Source organism: Mustelus asterias, chromosome 9 (assembly GCF_964213995.1).
Source record: "Mustelus asterias chromosome 9, sMusAst1.hap1.1, whole genome shotgun sequence".
Lineage (NCBI taxonomy): Eukaryota > Metazoa > Chordata > Chondrichthyes > Carcharhiniformes > Triakidae > Mustelus > Mustelus asterias.
This window is the reverse complement of record NC_135809.1, coordinates 30,968,542-30,990,905: the sequence shown is the minus strand read 5'-3', so window position 1 is coordinate 30,990,905 and position 22,364 is coordinate 30,968,542. Positions and strand designations below refer to the sequence as shown.

The 22,364-nt window shown below is 41.8% G+C and overlaps 1 protein-coding gene across 2 annotated transcripts in view; it reads left to right on the top strand.

The window, feature by feature from the left end:
* Nucleotides 1–22,364, top strand: part of znf277 (zinc finger protein 277) — a 49,729-nt gene that overhangs the window by 9,491 nt on the left and 17,874 nt on the right. The window contains exons 3-6 of one of the 2 annotated variants that reach the window (XM_078219902.1): nt 1,537–1,625; nt 1,908–1,990; nt 11,723–11,814; nt 14,887–14,997. In XM_078219902.1, the coding sequence (XP_078076028.1) occupies nt 1,537–1,625; nt 1,908–1,990; nt 11,723–11,814; nt 14,887–14,997 (375 nt within the window). The remainder of the gene's footprint in view (nt 1–1,536; nt 1,626–1,907; nt 1,991–11,722; nt 11,815–14,886; nt 14,998–22,364) is intronic. The other variant, XM_078219903.1, reaches the window with a different exon arrangement.

Sequence of the window (22,364 nt, the reverse complement as noted above, 5' to 3'; positions counted from 1 at the left end):
CGGCCATTCACTGGCAGTGGTCTCTTCTTGTCCTGTTGCTGTCAGTGGGATTTCCCATTGAAGCCACCCCACGCCGCTGGGAAAGGAGCGGCAAGGGTGCACTGCTAATAGGACCAGAGAATCCGCCACTAGTGAACAGCTAGAGAATTCCAGCCGAGGTGCCTGATCCGGCGTGGTGACCTCTACTGGGTAACTAGCATCTTTGAGCTGAGGCATGCAGAGTTTAAACCAGCAAGTATAAACTAGGAATTGTAAATTAAGTTTCAATTTTGTACAGAAAGCACAATAAAGATGGGATAGAATGATTTGGTTAATGAGAGGGATAAAAGAGTTAAGCAGAATAAGTTTTTTAAAAAAGATATTTGAAAAGGTCTCCAGCATTAATTAAATTCTGAAACAATGAGACTCCATACTTATAAAATTAAATTCTAAGTGCCATGGAAGTTGTTTGTCAGTAATTATGATTGATCAAAGCATTTAAAATTCGCATATTGCTAAATGCACCAGTTTTACATTTTTCTGACGTGATTAGTAGCTACCAGCACATTTTAAGCTCTTGCATTGATTTCAACCCTGAGGACCTCAGCCAGATTCTATCAACGCAGCCTGTGGAGGAGCAGGGTAACTTTTACCACAACATACCACCACATACATGTGCATATTCCAGAAGTTGCTGTTTGATTTACTGCATGTTAAAGGTGAATCATGTTAGCCTTATTGTTGCTTTCAATGTAAAATTCTGTCCTTGATGTCTGGCCTGCTGAGTGCTTCCAGCAGATTTTGTTTCTCGCATGGTCTCAGGCCCTAGGTTTCAAATTACATTGGATTTAGCATGATAGATTTTTTTTAAACTTGATCCCTTGAAACAGATTCCTCTATCCGCGCACAGTCTTTTGAACTGTGCCCTTAAGGCCTTCTTGCCTCTCTATCCCTTTTGCCAAAATGCATCACATCACACTTCTCTCTATTAAATCCACCTGCCACTTGTCTGTCCTTTCTGCTAGCCTATCAATGTCCTGTTACAATCAAATGTTTGCCATAACTCCAGGTATGGCATCATTGGCATATTTTGAAATTTTACTCTGTATTCCAATATCCTAATCATTTATGTACAGTATATTAAAAAACAGTGGTCCGAGCACTGAACCTTGGGGAGCACCACTGACTGCAGTGTGAAAAACAACCATTTACCGCAACTCACTGTTTCTTGTCCATAAGTCAACATTTATTCTCCAATCTGTCAGTGACCCTTCTATTCCATCTGCCCCGATCTTGTTAACCAGCTTTTTATGTGGGACTTGTCAAATTCTTACTAAAAATCCATCTAGACAACATCCACTGCATTCCCGTCATCAACTCTTTCTGTTACTTCATCAAAGAATTGAATTAAATTAGTCAAGTACAATCTGCATTTTACAAATCTGTGCCTGCTCCCCTTAATTAACATATGTATGTGTGTGTAGAGATATTAATTGTAATGAACAGGCAAACAGATAGTATCCAATGAAGGAGTGACTTATTTTTATTTTTGTTAAGGTACGTTTTGTATTGGAAGAAAAGGTTTATTGAGCAATCAATAACAGATTTTTGTAGTGTAATAAGAACCAACTCCCAAGCTCCTGAAGGTAAGTGTAGCAGATTTAAAGTATGTGAAAGAAACTATTCTTGTTCATTAAAGTTTACTAATGAATGATTTGTTGCAAATCTATGATTTTGAATATATTTTCTCGTACCAAGCAATAGATTGCAAAAGTAAAATAAAATTGGCAAAGTGTAATTTTACAAGATGTAAATTTTAAATTTAAACTTTTAAAGATAAAATAGAACAATTAAAAATGCAAAGGAAGATGGAATTCAAAAACAGATTTACAAATACTGAACAACTGAAAGTATTTTTTGTTTGATAGAGGAACAAACGGATTACTACCTTTTGTGTGATGTTCTACCTGAAGACCGAGTACTTAGAGAGCAGCTTCAGCAAAAAAGACTAGTAAGTAATTGCAGTAATTCATCAGTTAAAATGAAAAAAAGATAAATGAACATGGACCATCAAAAATAGGTTTAATTGACCTTACTTCATGGGTCTTACTTTAAGCCATCCATTAATTATGTTTTTTTAAGATGCACAGTTTGTCTATCTTCTGGGAATTGCAGTCGAATCAGACCTAGTGCGCGAAGTCTTGAGCCCACGTTCGCTGTCTGTGAGGCTGCCGGTGGGGGCTCAAGATCCAGAAGTCGCAGTTCCTGCTGGCGCGAACATGACTTTGGATCTTCCCCGCCCCTCTCCGGCGACTTCATCAGGTTCATACCTATAAGGGGTGTGAACCTGCTTTGCATGCATTTGCATGCATTTCAATATTATTAACCCGCCCTCTCTCTCCCCCCGCAACCTCACATCATACCTTCAAACCACACCAACGTGACGTCATGTCGGCGCGATTCACAACTGCTCACACAGATGTGAACCTGTCGTGGGGGTCTCCCCAGGAGTGTAAAGTTACGTATAGCCCCCTGGGGGGGTGAGGGACATAGCCAGGCAGTGCTCGGGCAATGCCCCCAGCACAGTTTGGTACCGTGCCAGTGCCACCTTGACAATGCCAACCTGTGCCAAGGGGCAAGCCACAGTTGGAGCCTCATTGTAGGGATTAATTCAGCTGTGGTTGTAGGCTGGGCGTAGTCCCGACGTGCAGGGGATGCTGGAAGGCAATGGTCATTGTGGGATGCTGGCTCCGGCTGTGGAGGGGATGGGGTCAATGATCATGGCAGAGAGAGAGGATGGTGGGAGAAGGAGCTGACAACCACGGGGAGGAGGAGAAGGGGCCGATTATCGTGGGGGGCAGAGTGAATGCTCACTCCAATCTAGGGTGGGATGGGGAGCCCCTGAGACTTCAATGGCGACAGGTTTATTGCAGTTCTGACTGGAGCACCCTTTAAACAGATCTCTGAGTCAACTGGGTTTTGTCAGCGTGTTTAAACCCCGCCACCTCTATGATGGCGTGAATCACGCCCCTTGATTTTTTTGTTTGGCAGAGCATGGTAGAATCTGGAGAGAAAACCAACCAGTTTCTCTGAACAGAAACACGCCAATTTTCTCGCCAAAAACCACACTCTGCCATTTCTTGGTAAGATTTCACCCAGTCATTTCATTATATCCCTTAATCAGACTTAAGATCTGTGTTCATCCAGAATGTGAAAAGGTTTTAGGTCCAAACCAGTTGAGGTCCAGTGGCCCATCCGGCATTCTTGAATGTTATGCAATTTAAGTTTTTACATTGTCTGACTATTATGCTCTTTAAAAACGAAAGATTTGCAGAACATTGCAAGCTAGCCAATGTTACAGTTTATATAATTGCAAATAAACTAATTCAGAAACAAAAGGAACTCAACCTCCTAATGAAAGCTTACCATTGGGATTAAGAGTGCCTACTGAGGCATACTTATGTTTGAGATAAAACAGAGTTGTGCATTGAACAGGCAGGTAGACACTGGAAGAAGGCAATGTTTTTTCTTGTGTAACTGAAAACTATTGATTCGAATCTAAAAATTTAATTATATTATTCAGCATGACATGTGAATCTGTAATGGAATTAATTCTACAGTGCAGATTGTACTACTGAAAGTATTTATAACCTGTTTAGATTTTTGTTTCCCAGCAATGCAATTGTTGGAACTGAGCTAATTAGATTAACGATACTGGTATTTTACAAACATGCTAATGTTGCATCTGCCATAGCTCATTCAATGATTTTTCATCTTTTTTCTATTGAATCTACTCCTGTGACTTTTCAGCTTGCCTGAAATTGAGATTCATGTATGTCCACACAACTACAGCAGTCTATTTCCATAAGAATGTACTTGGTTCAAACAGGCCTTCTTTCTCTCCCCTGGACTATGTTGATCTCAACCGGACTGCAGTAAGGGTGCTACAACTAGCTTCCATACCTTGGAGGTAGAGAGAGGACAGTCTGCCGCAGCTTTTGCTCCTGATGACTGTCCGATCATCACTGCAGGAAAGTGAACTTCTGGATTGGACGGGGGCCAACTTTGAATGCTCACTGTAGTTGAATGGCCTGTCATCACTTTTTTATCTGGATTCATTTCTGAAATACAGCCATCTGCCTGAGTTGGCAGTGATGGTTAGATTCCTTAGAACTGTACCCCTGTATTAGCAACTTTGGAAAAGAAATGGAGAAAATAACAATGGAAGGGAATTATTATACTCCTGACCTTATATTTCTTAATATAACCTAGTAGCATAGTTCTTACTTGAATCTGAAAGTTTAAGTATCAACTCACTTAACCATCATTCATATACATCAAGCACAGCATGTTTATGTACCTATAAATGAGGAATCTCTTCAATCTTTAATGTGACTTATTCGTCATTAAAATAAATAAAAAATTGAGAAAAGGTCTCCGTCGGGATCAACCCTTAACTAATGCTCAAAAATGCAGTTAAAAGACCAGGACAATGACATTGCAACAGCATTTTTAGGCATAGCAGGAGACACTGTTGAAAGACCCACCCAGCTTCACCCAAACAAATGCAATTGAAGGATGCTTGCAATTGGGAGTTGGGGTATAACTAATATAAAAACAGAAAATGCTGGAAAAACTGAGCAGGATTGGCAACATTTATTTATTTTATGCATATAATTAGTTTTGTGGTCAGAGATTCTTTCCAACAGTAGGTTTCATAAACAAATATAGAAGACCAAAGTCACTTGGACATATTTTACATATGTAACCCGTGACAAAATGCTGTGATCTTTCAAGTCTGTGATTTGTTTGTGTCCTGATTAAGGGTATATCTAAGCACAAATGCAAGGGAAACTCTACACCATAGTGTAATAAGGTTTGTGTACATAGATCACATATGCATTGGAGAAATTTCAGCAGGAAATATTCAAGCAATGTAATTAACGATGGAGCACTAGGCATGGTTCAGTTGATAGCACTCCTACTTCAAGTAATGCTGCGGGTTTAATGCCAACTACAAAGACTTGAAAACAAAAGTCTAGGCAGTACTACAGTTGTCCTGCACTATTGAAATTGCATCTTTTGAATGAGGCTTTAACCAAGGCCTTTAGTCTGTTTTATAAGGTAGATATAAAAGATTCCATAGCACTATTTTAAAAAAAGTTATCCCTGGGTCCCTGGCCAACATTCATCCCTCAGTCAACATGAAAATAAATTCTGGTCATCATCTTGTCGACTTTTTCATGGATGGTGTGGAGCTTCTTGAATGTTGGAGCTACGTGTCACCCAGGCGAGTGGAAAGTATTGCAACACACTATTGCCTTGTAGATGGTGGACAGGGTTTGGGTGATAAGATGGGATTGTTACTTGCCACAGAGTTCCCAACTTTGACCTGGTTCTTGTAGCTACAGTGTTTATATGGTTGGTCCAGTTAAGTTTTTGGTCAGTGACAACGCCAGGATGTTGATAGAGTGGGATTCAGCAATGATTATGCCATTGAATGTCAATGGGAGATGGTTAGATTCTCTTTTATTGGAGATATTTATTGCCTGGCACTTGTGTGGTGCGAGTGTTACTTGCCACTTCTTACCAGCCCAAGCCTGAACATTGTTCAATTCTTGCTGCAGGGCAGATACTGCCTCATCATTTGAGGAGCTGTGAATGGAATTGAAGACTGCAATCATTGAAAAATAAACTTGTAGGACAGAAAATAATCTTGAATTCACAAATATGTGACAACATTTTTGCCTTTGCGAATATGAGCTTCCCATTGGAGCCATCTACTGTAATACCATTTACCAGCTCTTTCCTGAAAGTATTAATATTTTTATTTTTCAATTCTCTCTTGGAACATTTCTGCTTCAATCACCAAATGTCATAATACGCTTCATGTTCTAATATTTCTACCCTCCTGCTTTATGATTTTACTACCAGTTTATGATCACTTACCCTGATGTACAAGCAGTGGAAATAGTTTTTTCATTGTTTACTCTCTCAAAGCCTTTTCAAACTTTAAACTTGTTTTGGATATCCTGTTAACATTCCCTGATGCATTGTGTATAGCCCTTGTTTTTCAAGTCTGTTATTGTAGCTAACCTCTGTCTGGTATCGGCCAAGTTAATCTGACAGCACACTTTTCAGGCCTTCAAAGTTCCTTACCCAAAATCACAGGCAATTCTCAAACCGATGTAGATTTACCATTGCTGCTTCACTTTATTTGTCACTGCTGTATATATATGTTTACCTTTTTTTTCACATGCAGTTTGTGTATCTGCATCTCTTGCTCTCACTGTTTCGGGTTCCTGTGACATTTTTACTGTTCACAATGTAGTTCGATTCTCTGTTCTTTATCCAGAAACATGTGATTTTACCTTTATCTGTCCAGTCCCCCAAGCTGGCTGTGTGCTCCTGCACTGACAAATATCTTAATGGAGTCTCATTGCCAAAGAGATTTCAACATTGACATTTACCAAGTACAAAATGTTTTCCCCTCTAAGGATTAAAAATTGTGACCAGCATTAGTTTTTTTAAAGCCTTACGTAAAAAGATTATGCAGCCACATGTCTGACAGCAGACAGCACGTCTGAGATTGAGAATGAGCTGTGCAATGAATCATTGCAGCTTCATCCCTAAACAGCTGATTTTTATCAGTTAATCTGCACCTGTATCAAGCAATTAACATGTACAAATGCAAAGAAGATTATTAAAAAGTAGTCAGTACTTTACTAATTCAAATATATATTGTAATTCTTCTGCAAGTCGCAGAAATTGAGTGAAATTTCCATTGGCTTATGCTTCTTGTTTTATTTCAAAGTTTTTTTAAGTTGCTTAAATAAAAGATGAAAAGGCCAAGGCAAATCTGTTGTTTAAAAAAGTAACTACTTGGATTGGGATGCAGTAGTATTGGAGCATCCTTGTGTTCTGAGGTGCTGTGACAAAAATTGGCACGATCTAGGATTGTGCCCATACTTCCTCCTGAAAATGGGATTCCTATGAACAAACAGCCAAGGAAGTTGCTAGTGCAGAATACTCCAATTTCTCTTTTGTATATTACAGCGGTTGGCTACGGAACAGAAACTGGTGAAAGCTTGAAAAAAAGTCACATGCATCCGATTTGTACTCAATTGCTGTCTGGCACGGAGTAGGAAAAATAGCCTCTTATAAGATTAAACCTGGTCTCATTCTTTTTTTATTTCCGAGTACTGGTCAGTTTATAAAGAAGATCATGATTTACCATAAATACCACTGTTTTTAAAGCCAACATATAAAAAGGAAACCATACTTCAACGAATGTCTGAAAAATTCTATGCCAATTTTGTTGCATTTATTTTCACCTTTAAAAGTGTGTTCTGAACTGATATTTTACCCTTACAGCTCTTCTGCAGTTATTTTTCATTTATAATCCCTTCCTTATGTTTTGCTATTTATTTTTTTCATATACTTGGAAGTAGAAATCATCTGGAAAGTTTTATAATAACCAGACATTTGTGAACTACTGGAAATGAAGGGCACATTGGAATAGGCTTTTGCTCAGAGTTTGAGAATTAATTCCATTTCACTGTCTGTTTTGTATTAATTTTGTGTAAGTATACTGCAGAATAAAGAGCGAGAAAAGTAGCTTATTCATTGAGTAAAAACATACAAAAATATAAGTACAAATATTAGGATGAATTTAATTAATAAACATGGTTAAATATATATATGAACCGCCACCCACAGTTCATGATCAGAAGATGCTAATCTTATATTACTTTTGGGTTGCCAACTCTGGTTAAAGACATTCCTGGCGGTTTGACCACTGGATGTTCTGAGCTCCCCTGCCCCGAACCAGTGGCATGTTTGGAGGCAGGGTGACATTTACTTGGTGAGAGGTTGCTGGCTGGGTACCTCCGCATCCTCATCCGGTTACGTCCAGACACTAATTATGGCCCTTAAGTAGGCAATTAATACCCACTTTAGGGCCTCATTCCACTGCCACTGATTTGCTTGCAGCATCACGAGAGGCATCTCTTGTTCAAAGGCATAGCACCTGATCGAGAAACCCAGCATTGAGAAGAGGTTCCTTGCTGAACGCCACTACTGACCTTATTTACTCCCCAGCTCACCTGTAACCTTCTTCGCAGCACTCCCATCCCACTTTTTTATCTGCGGCCTAGGTCCTTTAGCAATTGTAGACATCTCCCAGGGTTCTTCACCAGCAGCAACCACACTTGTTGGCATTGGAGAGCTGACAACCTCTAATTGGCTTCAGCTCTCGGTGGGCAGTATTTATGCCCCTGGAGTCCTGAATCCCAGAGATGGCCTGAAACTGGCCAGGTATGTGCCTGACAGTCACTTGATCCCATTAGGCATTCTCCAACAGAGGTGCTGCAGGACTCTTCTTGATTTTCCAACCAGCAGGCAAGACCTCCATTGCCAAGATTAAATTCTACATCAGATCTTCATGGACTGCAGATTGGCTTCAGGTTCTGAGTAAAGGTGCCAACTTTGAACCAGGTGTCTGAGTCAGATGTTGATCTGCACTTGGACTTGTCACATCAAAACACATTGCTGCAGATTAACCTGGACCAGACCAAGAGATTGTAAAGTGGTAGAACTTCTTGTTTGTAGCATTTCTCACAGAGTGCATCATCCTAAACTCAATTCAGCACCATCATTTCTAAAGCCTGAACTCCACAAAAGAGAGGTTTCTAGGAAGGACATAGAACATAGAACATTACAGCGCAGAACAGGCCCTTCGGCCCACGATGTTGCACCGACCAGTTAAAAAAAAAACTGTGACCCTCCAACCTAAACCAATTTCTTTTCGTCCATGAACCTATCTACGGATCTCTTAAACGCCCCCAAACTAGGCGCATTTACTACTGATGCTGGCAGGGCATTCCAATCCCTCACCACCCTCTGGGTAAAGAACCTACCCCTGACATCGGTTCTATAACTACCCCCCCTCAATTTAAAGCCATGCCCCCTCGTGCTGGATTTCTCCATCAGAGGAAAAAGGCTATCACTATCCACCCTATCTAAACCTCTAATCATCTTATATGTTTCAATAAGATCCCCTCTTAGCCGCCGCCTTTCCGCGGGTAGTTCCTCTGGTGTAATTTATCTCATTGCTTGTGGTGCCTTGCTATGCACAGATTGGTTGTTGCATTTTCCTGCAGAAAAATAATTAAACTTAAAGTAGTTAATTGACTGCAGAGCACTTTGGAATACTGAGAATTTGAAAGATGCTTTGCAAAGGCAATTTTTCTTTTGATAAAATCAACAAGTTAGGAATGAAGTTAACTGGGTTCTCTGTGCAATTCTTGACCTTCAACTATAATTATTCTTCTAGTAGAAATTACATAGATACTTTATGTGGATAAGTAAAAGCATTTTGTGGTAAAAACAGAGCAAACGCTCACCTAAAGGATTGGTTTCAGACATTGAAACCATCACTCCAACCACCCACCGAGGAAAAACAAAATTGGCAAATAAAACATGTTTTAAAATGTAACTTAATAGAAAAAAAATCTGATTATTGAAGGAGTGAAGGAGGCATACTGCATTATTACTCTGTAATGACTCAAATCAAGTTGTGTTTAGAAATGTGGACCAGATCCAGAAATGACATAGTGTATCCTGATTTCACAACAAAAATTCTATTCTGATAACTAGCACAGATGTAAATAGTTACAAGTTTAAACCTACTGACAGAAAATGAACACAATCTTTTAAATACAAACAGCATCTCACTCGATGACACCTTTTAAATGAAAACTGATCATTAATAACTTCCATTTTTGTAAAAAAAAATGTATTATAGTGGTTCACAAAGTACAAACTGCTCAAAAATTGTTTTTGTCTAGCCTGGAATAACAGGAATTTCCTGTTATCCATTAGTTTTTGGACTGAAGCCCATGGTCTGATTTCTAAATTGCTTAAGTCAGTGTTGAAAGATATGAAAGCATAACTCACAAAGCATGAGTTTTGCATTATATTCCTGGAACTTTTTAAGATATACAATGAAAAACAAATGTTTTTTTCTTTCAAATATAGCACCTTGTTTCAGCCCCAGTGCTGTGCAAACCATTAACTACTTGTTGATGTGCTGTGACTATTGTTTTGCAGGTAAGCGTTGTTACCTGTATACAAACAACAAAGTTGCACAACCAGCAAATAACTGAGCACTCTTTTTTGTTTTTGGTCGGAGGATTATTGGCCAGAACACAGAATTCTCCTAATTCTTCTTGAATTACCCTGAATTGAGTACTCTGAATTCTTTTTTTGTCCATGCAAGGAAACAGACTAGACTTTGTTTTATGTCTCATCCAAAGACAGCTCAGACATGACAGCATCCTGTCAGTTCTGCACTAGTTATCACTAAAATAGATGTTCAAGACAGTGAGGCTTGAAACTATCACCCTCTGCTCTTTGAATTACCTGTTGGGATTTGCTGTGCTTCTTAAATCTAAGCTGAGCTTGAAATGTAATTTTCTGTTCATCACCAAGACTTCTTTATTTCCATCTCTGCAGTATTGTTCACTTCCATTTTTGCCCCACTTGCTATCATTGAAATCATTGTCATCATTTTGGTTGTCTTCAAACACTAATCCATCACTCTTATGGGGCGGCATGGTGGCACAGTGGTAATCACTGCTGCCTCACGGGACCTGGGTTCGATTCCTGGCTTGGGTCACTGTCTGTGTGGAGTCTGCACGTTCTCCCCGTGTCTGCGTGGGTTTCCTCCGTGTGCTCTGGTTTCCTCCCACATTCCAAAGATGTGCATGTTAGGTGGATTAGCCATGCTAAATTTTCCTTCGATGTACCCGAACAGGCGCCGGAGTGTGGTGACTAGGGGATTTTCACAGTAACTTCATTGCAACATTAATGTAAGCCTACTTGTGTCGAATAAATAAATATGCTTAAATTTAAACTTATTGACCACCATCCTGTTGCCAGAACAACAAATTCAAAAAGCTTCATGCTCATTTCAAATTCTTCTCCAGGGCCTTCCCTATCATACCTCTTCAAACTCCACCAATCCAATTGAATATTTTTAAGGCAAGAATAGATAAATTTTTGAACAGTAAAGGAATTAAGGGTTATGGTGAATGGGCACGTAAGTGGAGCTGAGTCCGCAAAAAGATCAGCCATGATCTTATTGAATGGCAGAGCAGGCTCGAGGGGCCAGATGGCCTACTCCTGCTCCTAGTTCTTATGTTCTTAATTTCTCAGCATTGATCCTTTGATTCTGAACCCCCTCTCCTCCACCACACAATGGTGTTGCAGCCTTAGCTATCTTAATCTTTGGTCACCTAATCTTTGAAGTTCTTGAAAACCCTTCTCACTGCTTTTCCTTTCACCTGTCGGGGCCTCCTCAAAAACTAGCGTTTTGAGCATCACTCCATCATTTCTCCCAATTCTTCTTCTACTATTTGATACCTGCTTCTCATCTTTCAATCAATGCAGGACATTTTCTATGTTAAAGATATGTTTGAAATAGAATTTGTTGTGTTTTTTTACTTGTACGAGTTAGCTCTTTTTCTCTCGCACTAAGTATAGATCATTCATTGTTTCTATGAGTATTCTTTACATTACATAGTCTGTAAGAACATGAATATAATTAAAATTAAATATGAATATCATCCAGTCAGCAATAACTTTACAGATTGCTTGTCTCATCTATTTCTTCCTTCGTTGTTCTCTGTGATGAATATAACATGGTCAGCATGAATTTTCTGACTCGTTTCCTCTTTTACAGGAAGAGGTTTTGGAACAGCAGCAGCAGGAAAGGAATGACAGCAGCTTTGCTCGTGTCTGTATGTTTTGTAATGAAGAATTTTCAGGAAACAGGTCTGTACTTTCTGAGGCAGCTGTGCTTTTTTAATCCTGAGAATATCCAAGTAACTTTTATGAAATTTTCAAGTTCCTTTTTTTAATAGTTAACTTTCTTTTCCTCAAACACAGGCCTTTTCTGAGATTCAAATTGCTGAATGTTAAACTAGTTGCCACTTGTGACCATGGGAAACATGTTGCATTGTTGCACAGCATTGTACCATATTCCACTGATTACTGAGAGAATTCTAAAATATATTTTCATATAGTTTACTAAAGAAGTTGAATCTCTTGTGAAGAGGAAGAAGGAGACTTATGTAAAGATGAGACGTGAAGGCTCAGTTAGGGCGCTTGAGAATTACAAGTTAGCCAGGAAGGACCAAAAGAGAGAGTTAAGAAGAGCCAGGAGGGGACATGAGACGTCTTTGGCAGGTAGGATCAAGGAAAACCCTAAAGCTTTCTATAGGTATGTCAGGAATAAAAGAATGATTAGGGTAAGATTAGGGCCGGTCAAGGACAGTAGTGGGAAGTTGTGCGTGGAGCCTGAAGAGATAGGAGAGGCACTAAATGAATATTTTTTGTCAGTATTCACGCAGGAAAAAGACAACGTTGTCGAGGAGAATACTGAGATACCGGCTATTGGACTAGACGGGATTGAGGTTAATAAGGAGGAGGTGTTAGCAATTCTGGAAAGTGTGAAAATAGATAAGTCCCCTGGGCCGGATGGGATTTATCCCAGGATTCTCTGGGAGGCTAGGGAGGAGATTGCAGAGCCTTTGGCTTTGATCTTTATGTTGTCATTGTCTACAGGAATAGTGCCAGAAGACTGGAGGATAGCAAATGTTGTCGCCTTGTTCAAGAAGGGGAGTAGAGACAACCCTGGTAATTATAGACCAGTGAGCCTTACTTCTGTTGTGGGCAAAGTTTTGGAAAGAATTATAAGAGATAGGATTTATAATCATCTAGAAAGGAATAATTTGATTAGGGATAGTCAACACGGTTTTGTGAAGGGTAGGTCGTGCCTCACAAACCTTATTTAATTCTTTGAGAAGGTGACCAAAGAGGTGGATGAGGGTAAATCAGCTGATGTGGTGTATATGGATTTCAGTAAAGCGTTTGATAAGGTTCCCCACGGTAAGCTATTGCAGAAGATACAGAGGCATGGGATCGAGGGTGATTTAGCAGTTTGGATCAGGAATTGGCTCGCTGTAAGAAGACAGAGGGTGGTGGTTGATGGGAAATGTTCATCCTGGAGTTCAGTTACTAGTGGTGTACCGCAAGGATCTGTTTTGGGGCCACTGCTATTTGTCATTTTTATAAATGACCTGGATGAGGGAGTAGAAGGATGGGTTAGTAAATTTGCGGATGACACTAAAGTCGGTGGAGTTGTGGACAGTGCAGAAGGTTGTTGCAGGTTACAGAGGGACATAGATAAGCTCGCAGTACTGGGCTGAGAGGTGGCAAATTGAGTTCAATGCGGAAAAGTGTGAGGTGATTCACTTTGGAAGGAGTAACAGGATTACAGAGTACTGGGCTAATGGTAAGATACTTGGTAGTGTGGATGAACAGAGAGATCTCGATGTCCATGTGCATAGATCCCTGAAAGTTGGCACCCAGGTTGATAGGGTTGTTAAGAAGGCGTACGGAGTGTTAGCTTTTATTGGTAGAGGGATTGAGTTTTGGAGCCAGGAGGTCATGTTGCAGCTGTACAAAACTCTGGTGCAGCCGCTCTTGGAGTATTGCGTACAGTTCTGGTCGCCGCATTATAGGAAGGATGTGGAAGCATTGGAAAGGGTGCAGAGGAGATTTACTAGGATGTTGCCTGGTTTGGTGGGAAGGTCTTATGAAGAAAGGCTGAGAGACTTGAGGTTGTTTTCGTTAGAGAGAAGAAGGTTAAGAGGTGACTTAATAGAGGCACACAAGATGATCAGAGGATTAGATAGGGTGGATAGTGAGAGCCTTTTTCCTCAGATGTTGATAGCTAGCACGAGGGGACATAGCTTTAAATTGAGGGGTGATAGATATAGGACAGATGTCAGAGGTAGGTTCTTTACTCAGAGAGTAGTAAGGGCGTGGAATGCCCTGCCTGCAGCAGTCGTGGACTCGCCAACATTAAGGGCATCTAAATGGTCATTGGATAAGCATATGGATGATATTGGAATAGTGTAGGTTAGATGGGCTTTAGATTGGTTTCACTGGTCAGCACAACATCGAGTGCCGAAGGGCCTGTACTGCGCTGTAATGTTCTATGTTCTATATGTTTATAGGTTATTACGCTGGGGGGCTGGTTCGCTTAGTTGGTTAGATGCCCCCCTCCTTCCCCCTTTCAGGGCAACTGCCATAATCCCCAGGCAGTCCCTTAATCATCTGTACCTCTTGTTCTGCCATTCATTCATTCTGATCACATAATGGATACGCCTCCTCACCCTGCACCTGGGAATGGAAGGCAATTGCAAGTCACCACGAATAAAAACTGCCAAGCAAACAGCTCAGGTTGAAGCACCAGAAGACAGAGGCAAAGACCTGCACACATGACTAAGTTGACGAATTAATAAATTATCATGTATATGAGAGTTTCTTTCTCCACTGTAAGACAAATTTGGGTCAGACATAAATAGCTCTCCAAGTTCTGTGGTCTTTGCTCACCTTGCTCTCTCTCTCTCTCTCGCACACACACACACACAGAGTCTGTGCCTAGGCTTTTTGGTGATGATGGGGTCTTCAGGTAGTACTTCCAATGAAAAGAATTTTAAAAATGCACAAGATGATTATATTCAATTGCAGCACACAATATGTGTTCTTTTTGTTTTTAATTTGATTAAAACTTTTTTTGGAAATTAGGAATTTCTGAAACAAAGGGTTGGTGAATAAAATTTATTTCATGAAGCTTTTCAAGTCATTAAATGTCCAAGCTTAAAAGGAGTTGAACTTTTTACACTTTTTGTTCATTTTAGAAACTAACTCGATTCCAAAAGTGCAAATATAATAACTTGCCTATGTTAATACAACTTTATATCATAGAAGTGATAATAAAGGTAAGGACTTGAATGAAAAATATTGATTTCAGTTTTATTTTAAATATATGTTCAGGGCTATTCTCTTCAATCATATGGCTAAAGATCATTCTTTCAATGTGGGCCTACCAGACAATATTGTGTACTGCAATGAATTCCTGGATTTGGTGCAGAAGAAAATGGATAAGTATGCATGTTTCAATCTTTTTGATAGAGATGTTGAAGCAAGGATGGAGCTCCATTTGATATTGTGGTAGAATACTGACATGCAGGTTTAGTCCCAGATTGCTGAGTTTCTGATCACAGTTTCATCTCAAGGGGATGGAAAATCATGTTGCTCTAGTTTACCTTATGTTCATGCAGTTTCCTTGACCCCAACAGGCGCTGGAGTGTGGTGACTGGGGGATTTTCATAGTAACTTCATTGCAGTGTTAATGTAAGCCTACTTGTGACACTAATAAATAAACTTTAAAGTGGTTCACAGTAGCAAGCCGCAGCTCCCAACATAACCACTACAAACAATTTCTAAAATTCTTTTGGTTGATAATAAGATAGGCCGTTAATCAAGTGTACTAAGATTTGATTGTTGTCAGTCCTTCAAGTTGATGATACACAAGTTTTTATTCATTCATGGGACATGGGTGTCGCTGGCTGGCCAGCATATATTGCCCATCCCTAGTTGCCCTTGAGAAGGTGGTAGTGAGCTGCCTTCTTGAATCGCTGCAGTCCATGTTCTGTGGGTTGACCCACAATGCCGTTAGGGAGGGAATTCCAGATTTTGACCCAGCAACTGCGAAAGAATGGCGATATATTTCCAAGTCAGGGTGGTAAGTGGCTTGGAGGGGAACTTGCATGTGATGGTGTTCCCATTTATCTGCTGCCCTTGTCCTTCTAGATGGAAGCGGTCGTGGGTTTGGAAGGTGCTGTCTAAGGATCTTTGGTGAATTGCTGCTGTGCATTTTGTAGATAGTACACACTGCTGCTACTGAGCATCGGTGGTGGAGGAATTGAATGTTTGTAGATGTGGTGCCAATCAACCGGGCTGTTTTGTCCTGGATGGTGTCAAGCTTCTTGAGTGTTGTTGGAGCTGCACCTATCTAAGCAAGTGGGGAGTATTCCATCACACTCCTGACTTGTGCCTTGTAGATGGTGGATAGGCTTTGTGGAGTCAAGAGGTGATTAAGCCAGGAAATAGCATCAAACATTAACTTTTTGGGGTCTTTTTGTAGCAAAAGCAACATAAATGGTGAAATGGATGTGTAAAGGTATCTCTGAATGGAATTTGTATTTGTTAAAGCAACCATGTGCTTATGTATTGGCTGGGACAAGATTGACCCACTTCCTGTCTTATTCCTCCTTTCTAAGGAACAGAAGTTTTTTTTTGTTCTTTACCCGCAGCAAAGTAGGGCCTATTTATGTGTTTATTTGAAGTTTAAAGTTTATTTATTAGTGTCACAAATTGGCCTATATTAACACTGCAATGAAGTTACTGTGAAATCCCCTAGTCGCCACACTCCAGCACCTGTTCAGGGACACTGAGGGAGAACTTAGCATGGCCAATGCACCTAACCAGCACATCTTTTGGACTGTGGGATGAAACCGGAGCACCCGGAGGAAACCCACGCAGACACTGGGAGAACATGCAGACTCCGCACAGATAGTGACCCAAGCTGGGAATCGAACCGGGGTCCTTGGCACTGTGAGGCAGCAATGCTAACCACTATACATTGTTCCACAGGACCAGGCTGAGGAGAAGGCAGTTGGTGTGTTCACTACATTTATTTATTTATTTTAAGTTAAATTTGTGTAAAAAAATCGGAGGTTTTTTTTAAAAAACAGGAAGTGGGCCCAGCAGGAGTCTGGGAAGGTTTTTGGAGGGTTTAAAAGTGCTTAACTTGCAGTTTTCAGCCTCATTGTTCCACAGGACCAGGCTGAGGAGAAGGCAGTTGGTGTGTTCACTACATTTATTTATTTATTTTAAGTTAAATTTGTGTAAAAAAATCGGAGGTTTTTTTTAAAAAACAGGAAGTGGGCCCAGCAGGAGTCTGCGAAGGTTTTTGGAGGGTTTAAAAGTAGGCCGCACTTTTGAGCGGGCAGCATCGTTAGCGGGCAGCAGAGTGAGCAGGAGGCAGAGTGAAAGCTGTAGGGCTTTGGCTCACAGGGCTTGGGCGAGCAGGGGTGAGTTAATTCATTTTTTGCTGTTTCTACCTGGTACTGGCAAGGTATCTAGAGGGGATGGGTGTGAAGGCAGTGCAATGTTCCTCTTGCACTATGTTCGAGGTGAGGGACGACGTCAGTGTCCCTGCTGGTTATACCTGTGAGAAGTGCATCCATCTGCAGCTCCTCCAAAACCGTGTAAGGGAACTGGAGCTGGAGTTGGAGGAACTTAGGATCATTAGGGATGCAGAGATGGCCATAGACAGAAGCTTCAGGGATACAGTTACTCCGCGGAATGAAAATAGATGGGTGACGGTGAGAGGGGCTGGGAAGAAGCAGTCGGTGCAGGGATCCCCTGTGGTCGTTCCCCTTAGCAATAAGTATTCCGCTTTGGATACGGTTGAGGGGGACGACATACCAGTGGTGAGCCGCAGTGAGAGGATCTCCGGCACTGAGTCCGTCCCTGTGGCTCAGGAGGGTAAGGAGGAGAGCGGGAGGGCAATAGTTATTGGGGACTCGTTAGTTAGAGGGATAGATAGGAGGTTCTGTGGCAGCAAAAGAGACTCGAGGATGGTTTGTTGCCTACCGGATGCCAGGGTCCGTGACGTCTCGGACCGTGTTTTCCGGATTCTTAAGGGGGAGGGGAAACAGTCACAAGTCGTGGTACACATTGGTACCAACGACATAGGTAGGAGAGGGGACGGGGATTTAAAACAGGAATTTCGGGAGCTGGGCTGGAAGCTGAGAGCAAAGACAAAACATGTGGTCATCTCTGGTACGCTACCGGTGCCACGTGATAGCGAGTTGAGGAACAGGGAGAGAGTGCACTTAAACATGTGGTTGCAGGGATGGTGCAGGAGGGAGGGTTTCAGATACGTGGATAATTGGAACACGTTCTGGGGAAGGTGGGACCTCTACAAACAGGACGGGGTGCACCTGAACCAGAGGGGCACCAATATCCTGGGAGGGAAATTTGCTACGGCTCTTCAGGGGGATTTAAACTAATTTGTCAGGGGAGTGGGAAAAGGAGTTGTAGTCCGGAAGTCAGTGTTGAGGGTGGTGAGGTATTGGGGAAGGTATCAAGGTCAAGGGTGGGTACCGGTAGACAGGAAGGTGGGTTGAAGTGTGTCTACTTCAATGCAAGGAGCATCCGGAACAAGGTGGATGAACTTGGGGCATGGATTGCTACTTGGGACTACGATGTTGTGGCCATTACGGAGACGTGGGTAGAACAAGGACAGGAATGGTTGTTGGACGTTCCGGGGTATAGATGTTTCAGTAAGTGTAGGGAAGCTGGTAAAAGAGGTGGAGGAGTAGCATTGTTAATCAAGGATAGTTTAACGGCTGCGGAAAAGCACTTTGAGGGGGATATGCACACTGAGGTAATATGGGCTGCAGTTAGAAACAGGAAAGGAGCGGTCACGTTGTTAGGAGTTTACTATAGGCCCCCAAATAGTAATAGAGATGTGGAGGAAGAAATTGCTAAGCAGATTATGGATACGTGTGGGGGTCACAGGGTAGTTGTCATGGGGGACTTTAACTTTCCAAATATTGATTGGAACCTTTGTAGGTCAAATAGTTTGGATGGGGCACTTTTTGTGCAGTGTGTGCAGGAGGGTTTCCTGACACAATATGTGGATAGGCCGACAAGGGGTGAGGCCACATTGGATTTGGTACTGGGAAATGAACCGGGCCAAGTGTTAGATTTGGTTGTGGGAGAGAACTTTGGAGATAGTGACCACAATTCTGTGTCTTTTGTTATTGCAATGGAGAGGGATAGGGCCGGACGGCAGGGCAAGGCTTACAATTGGGGGAGAGGTAATTATGATGCGATTAGGCAAGAATTAGGGGGCATAAGATGGGAACAGAAACTGTCAGGGAAAGGCACTGATGAAAAGTGGAACTTTTTCAAGGAACAAATACTGGGTGTCCTTGATAGGTATGTCCCTGTCAGGCAGGGAGGAAATGGCCGAGTGAGGGAACCGTGGTTCACAAAAGAGGTGGAATGTCTTGTGAAAAGGAAGAGGGAAGCTTATGTAGGGATGAGGAAACAAGGTTCAGATGGCTCGATTGAGGGTTACAAGTTAGCAAGGAATGAGCTGAAAAAGGGGCTGAGGAGAGCTAGGAGGGGACATGAGAAGTCCTTGGCGGGTCGGATCAAGGAAAACCCCAAGGCTTTTTACTCTTATGTGAGGAATAAAAGAATGACCAGGGTGAGGTTAGGGCCGGTCAAGGACAGTGGTGGGAACTTGTGTATGGAATCAGTAGAGATAGGCGAGGTGATGAATGAATACTTTTCTTCAGTGTTCACCAAGGAGAGGGGCCATGTTTTTCAGGAAGAGAAGGTGTTACAGGCTAATAGGCTGGAGGAAATAGATGTTCGGAGGGAGGATGTATTGGCAGTTTTGAATAAACTGAAGGTCGATAAGTCCCCTGGGCCTGATGAAATGTATCCTAGGATTCTTTGGGAGGCGAGGGATGAGATTGCAGAGCCTTTGGCTTTGATCTTTGGGTCCTCGCTGTCCACGGGGATGGTGCCAGAGGACTGGAGAGTGGCGAATGTTGTTCCTCTGTTTAAGAAAGGGAATAGAAATGACCCTGGTAATTATAGACCGGTTAGTCTGACTTCGGTGGTTGGTAAATTGATGGAAAAGGTCCTTAGGGATGGGATTTACGACCATTTAGAAAGATGCGGATTAATCCGGGATAGTCAGCACGGATTTGTGAAGGGCAAATCGTGCCTCACAAATTTGATAGAATTTTTTGAGGAGGTAACTAGGTGTGTTGATGAAGGTAGGGCGGTTGATGTCATATACATGGATTTTAGTAAGGCGTTTGATAAGGTCCCCCATGGTCGGCTTATGATGAAAGTAAGGAGGTGTGGGATAGAGGGAAAGTTGGCCGATTGGATAGGTAACTGGCTATCTGATCGAAGACAGAGGGTGGTGGTGGATGGAAAATTTTCGGACTGGAGGCAGGTTGCTAGCGGAGTGCCGCAGGGATCGGTGCTTGGTCCTCTGCTCTTTGTGATTTTTATTAATGACTTAGAGGAGGGGGCTGAAGGGTGGATCAGTAAATTTGCTGATGACACCAAGATTGGTGGAGTAGTGGATGAGGTGGAGGGCTGTTGTAGGCTGCAAAGAGACATAGATAGGATGCAAAGCTGGGCTGAAAAATGGCAAATGGAGTTTAACCCTGATAAATGTGAGGTGATTCATTTTGGTCGGACTAATTTAAATGTGGATTACAGGGTCAAAGGTCGGGTTCTGAAGACTGTGGAGGAACAGAGAGATCTTGGGGTCCATATCCACAGATCTCTAAAGGTTGCCACTCAAGTGGATAGAGCTGTGAAGAAGGCATATAGTGTGTTAGCTTTTATTAACAGGGGGTTGGAGTTTAAGAGCCGTGGGGTTATGCTGCAACTGTACAGGACCTTGGTGAGACCGCATTTGGAATATTGCGTGCAGTTCTGGTCACCTCACTATAAGAAGGATGTGGAAGCGCTGGAGAGAGTGCGGAGGAGATTTACCAGGATGCTGCCTGGTTTGGAGTGTCGGTCTTATGAGGAAAGGTTGAGGGAGCTGGGGCTGTTCTCTCTGGAGCGGAGGAGATTGAGGGGAGACTTAATAGAGGTTTATAAAATGATGAAGGGGATAGATCGAGTGAACGTTCAAAGACTATTTCCTTGGGTGGATGGAGCTATTACAAGGGGGCATAACTATAGGGTTCATGGTGGGAGATATAGGAAGGATATCAGAGGTAGGTTCTTCACGCAGAGAGTGGTTGGGGTGTGGAATGGACTGCCTGCAGTGATAGTGGAGTCAGACACTTTAGGAACATTTAAGCGGTTATTGGATAGGCACATGGAGCACACCAGGATGGTAGGGAGTGAGATAGCTTGATCTTGGTTTCAGATGAAGGTCGGCACAACATCGTGGGCCGAAGGGCCTGTTCTGTGCTGTACTGTTCTATGTTCTATGTTCTATACCACCATGCCGCCTGAAGGGTCTCCTTTTATTCTCTGTATACGTGCTCAGCGATTGGAATCCATTGCCAATGTGCTCCTGCATGCTTCACCAGGCAGACACAGTGGGCCAAATTTTAATTCTGTGCAAATGGATGGTCTTTATGTGATTTAAAGCCAATGTAAGCATATGCACCTAAGCCACTGTTCACCCAAACAGCCATTTTCTTCCAGTTTATTTGCGTATACTTATTCTGTCAATAATAATTTGTGGGAGGAGCAAATTTATTTTTTGTCCGCCTGTGATGGGTTGATGTTCCACTAACCAATCAAAAGTCACTTATTTCCCTTGTCTCGGAGCACACTTCCATAAACGTATCATCAAAGCCTTTCAGTGAAAATACGCTCCCTCCCCCTTTGCAACAGCACAGCCTGACCTCACCATGACCAGAAGAATAGGAAATCTGACAATATTAGTAAATCCCAGTGATCCAAAAATGTATTTTGTCTCAAGTTACCAATATGTAGAATTATTGAATCTTTCTCTATCATCCTTGAAAAATCGGAAAAGGTGGTGGCCGACAAACGTCCGGATACCAATGGATTAGTAAACAGACTTGATGGCATTAGTGCAGCTTTGTTGTCTTAACTTTCAAGCCATTTCAACCTCTCCAAGATTGAAAATAAGTGTTAATCCAAGTGTTGCCAGCATTGTTGCTAGCGCATCTATCAGCTGGTAAATAGTATGCACATTGACTCCACATTGATCCCATCTATTTTATTGTGTCTGAACACCAGCTACAGTGCTTTAAAAAGACAGCTCGCCAACACCTTCTCATGGGCAGTGAGGGATGGGCATTAAGTGCTGGCCTTGCCAACAATGGCTACGTTCCACAAATAAAAAAATTTTAAAAAATTCTCCAGCTTACAAGACTTTGTTACAAATTTTCCTTTTCAGAATGATTTTTACAATTAATGCCTTGTAGGTTGTTTCAATGATTAAAACCTTCGAAAATAATGCCATACTGATACACATAAAATTGAGGGCCTGGAATTCCAATGGTTTTTGGGTTCAGATTTGTGACTTTGAGGTGAAGATTGGATACACCAAAGTTAATACCCATTCCAGAATACATAGTAAATTCCAGCAGAGTTGTCTGCTGGCAGAGGATGCAGCCAGCCTGCAGTGGTGCTTAAATACAAATGAGGGCAAAATCAGCTTTTCCTAAAATTTCTGCATTTACAGCAGAATTGCAACAGATTAAATTTAGACCTATAGCTAAACATCACTTGCCAATCAGGAAGTAGTTGAGTTCACAGGCTACAAATAAACGTCCACAGACATTTTGAAGCATCAGCTTTGACTGAAACAATTAGAAAAATCTCCTCTTGGCTATGCTAGAAAAGATTTTACAAGCTGTCTTTCACCAGTA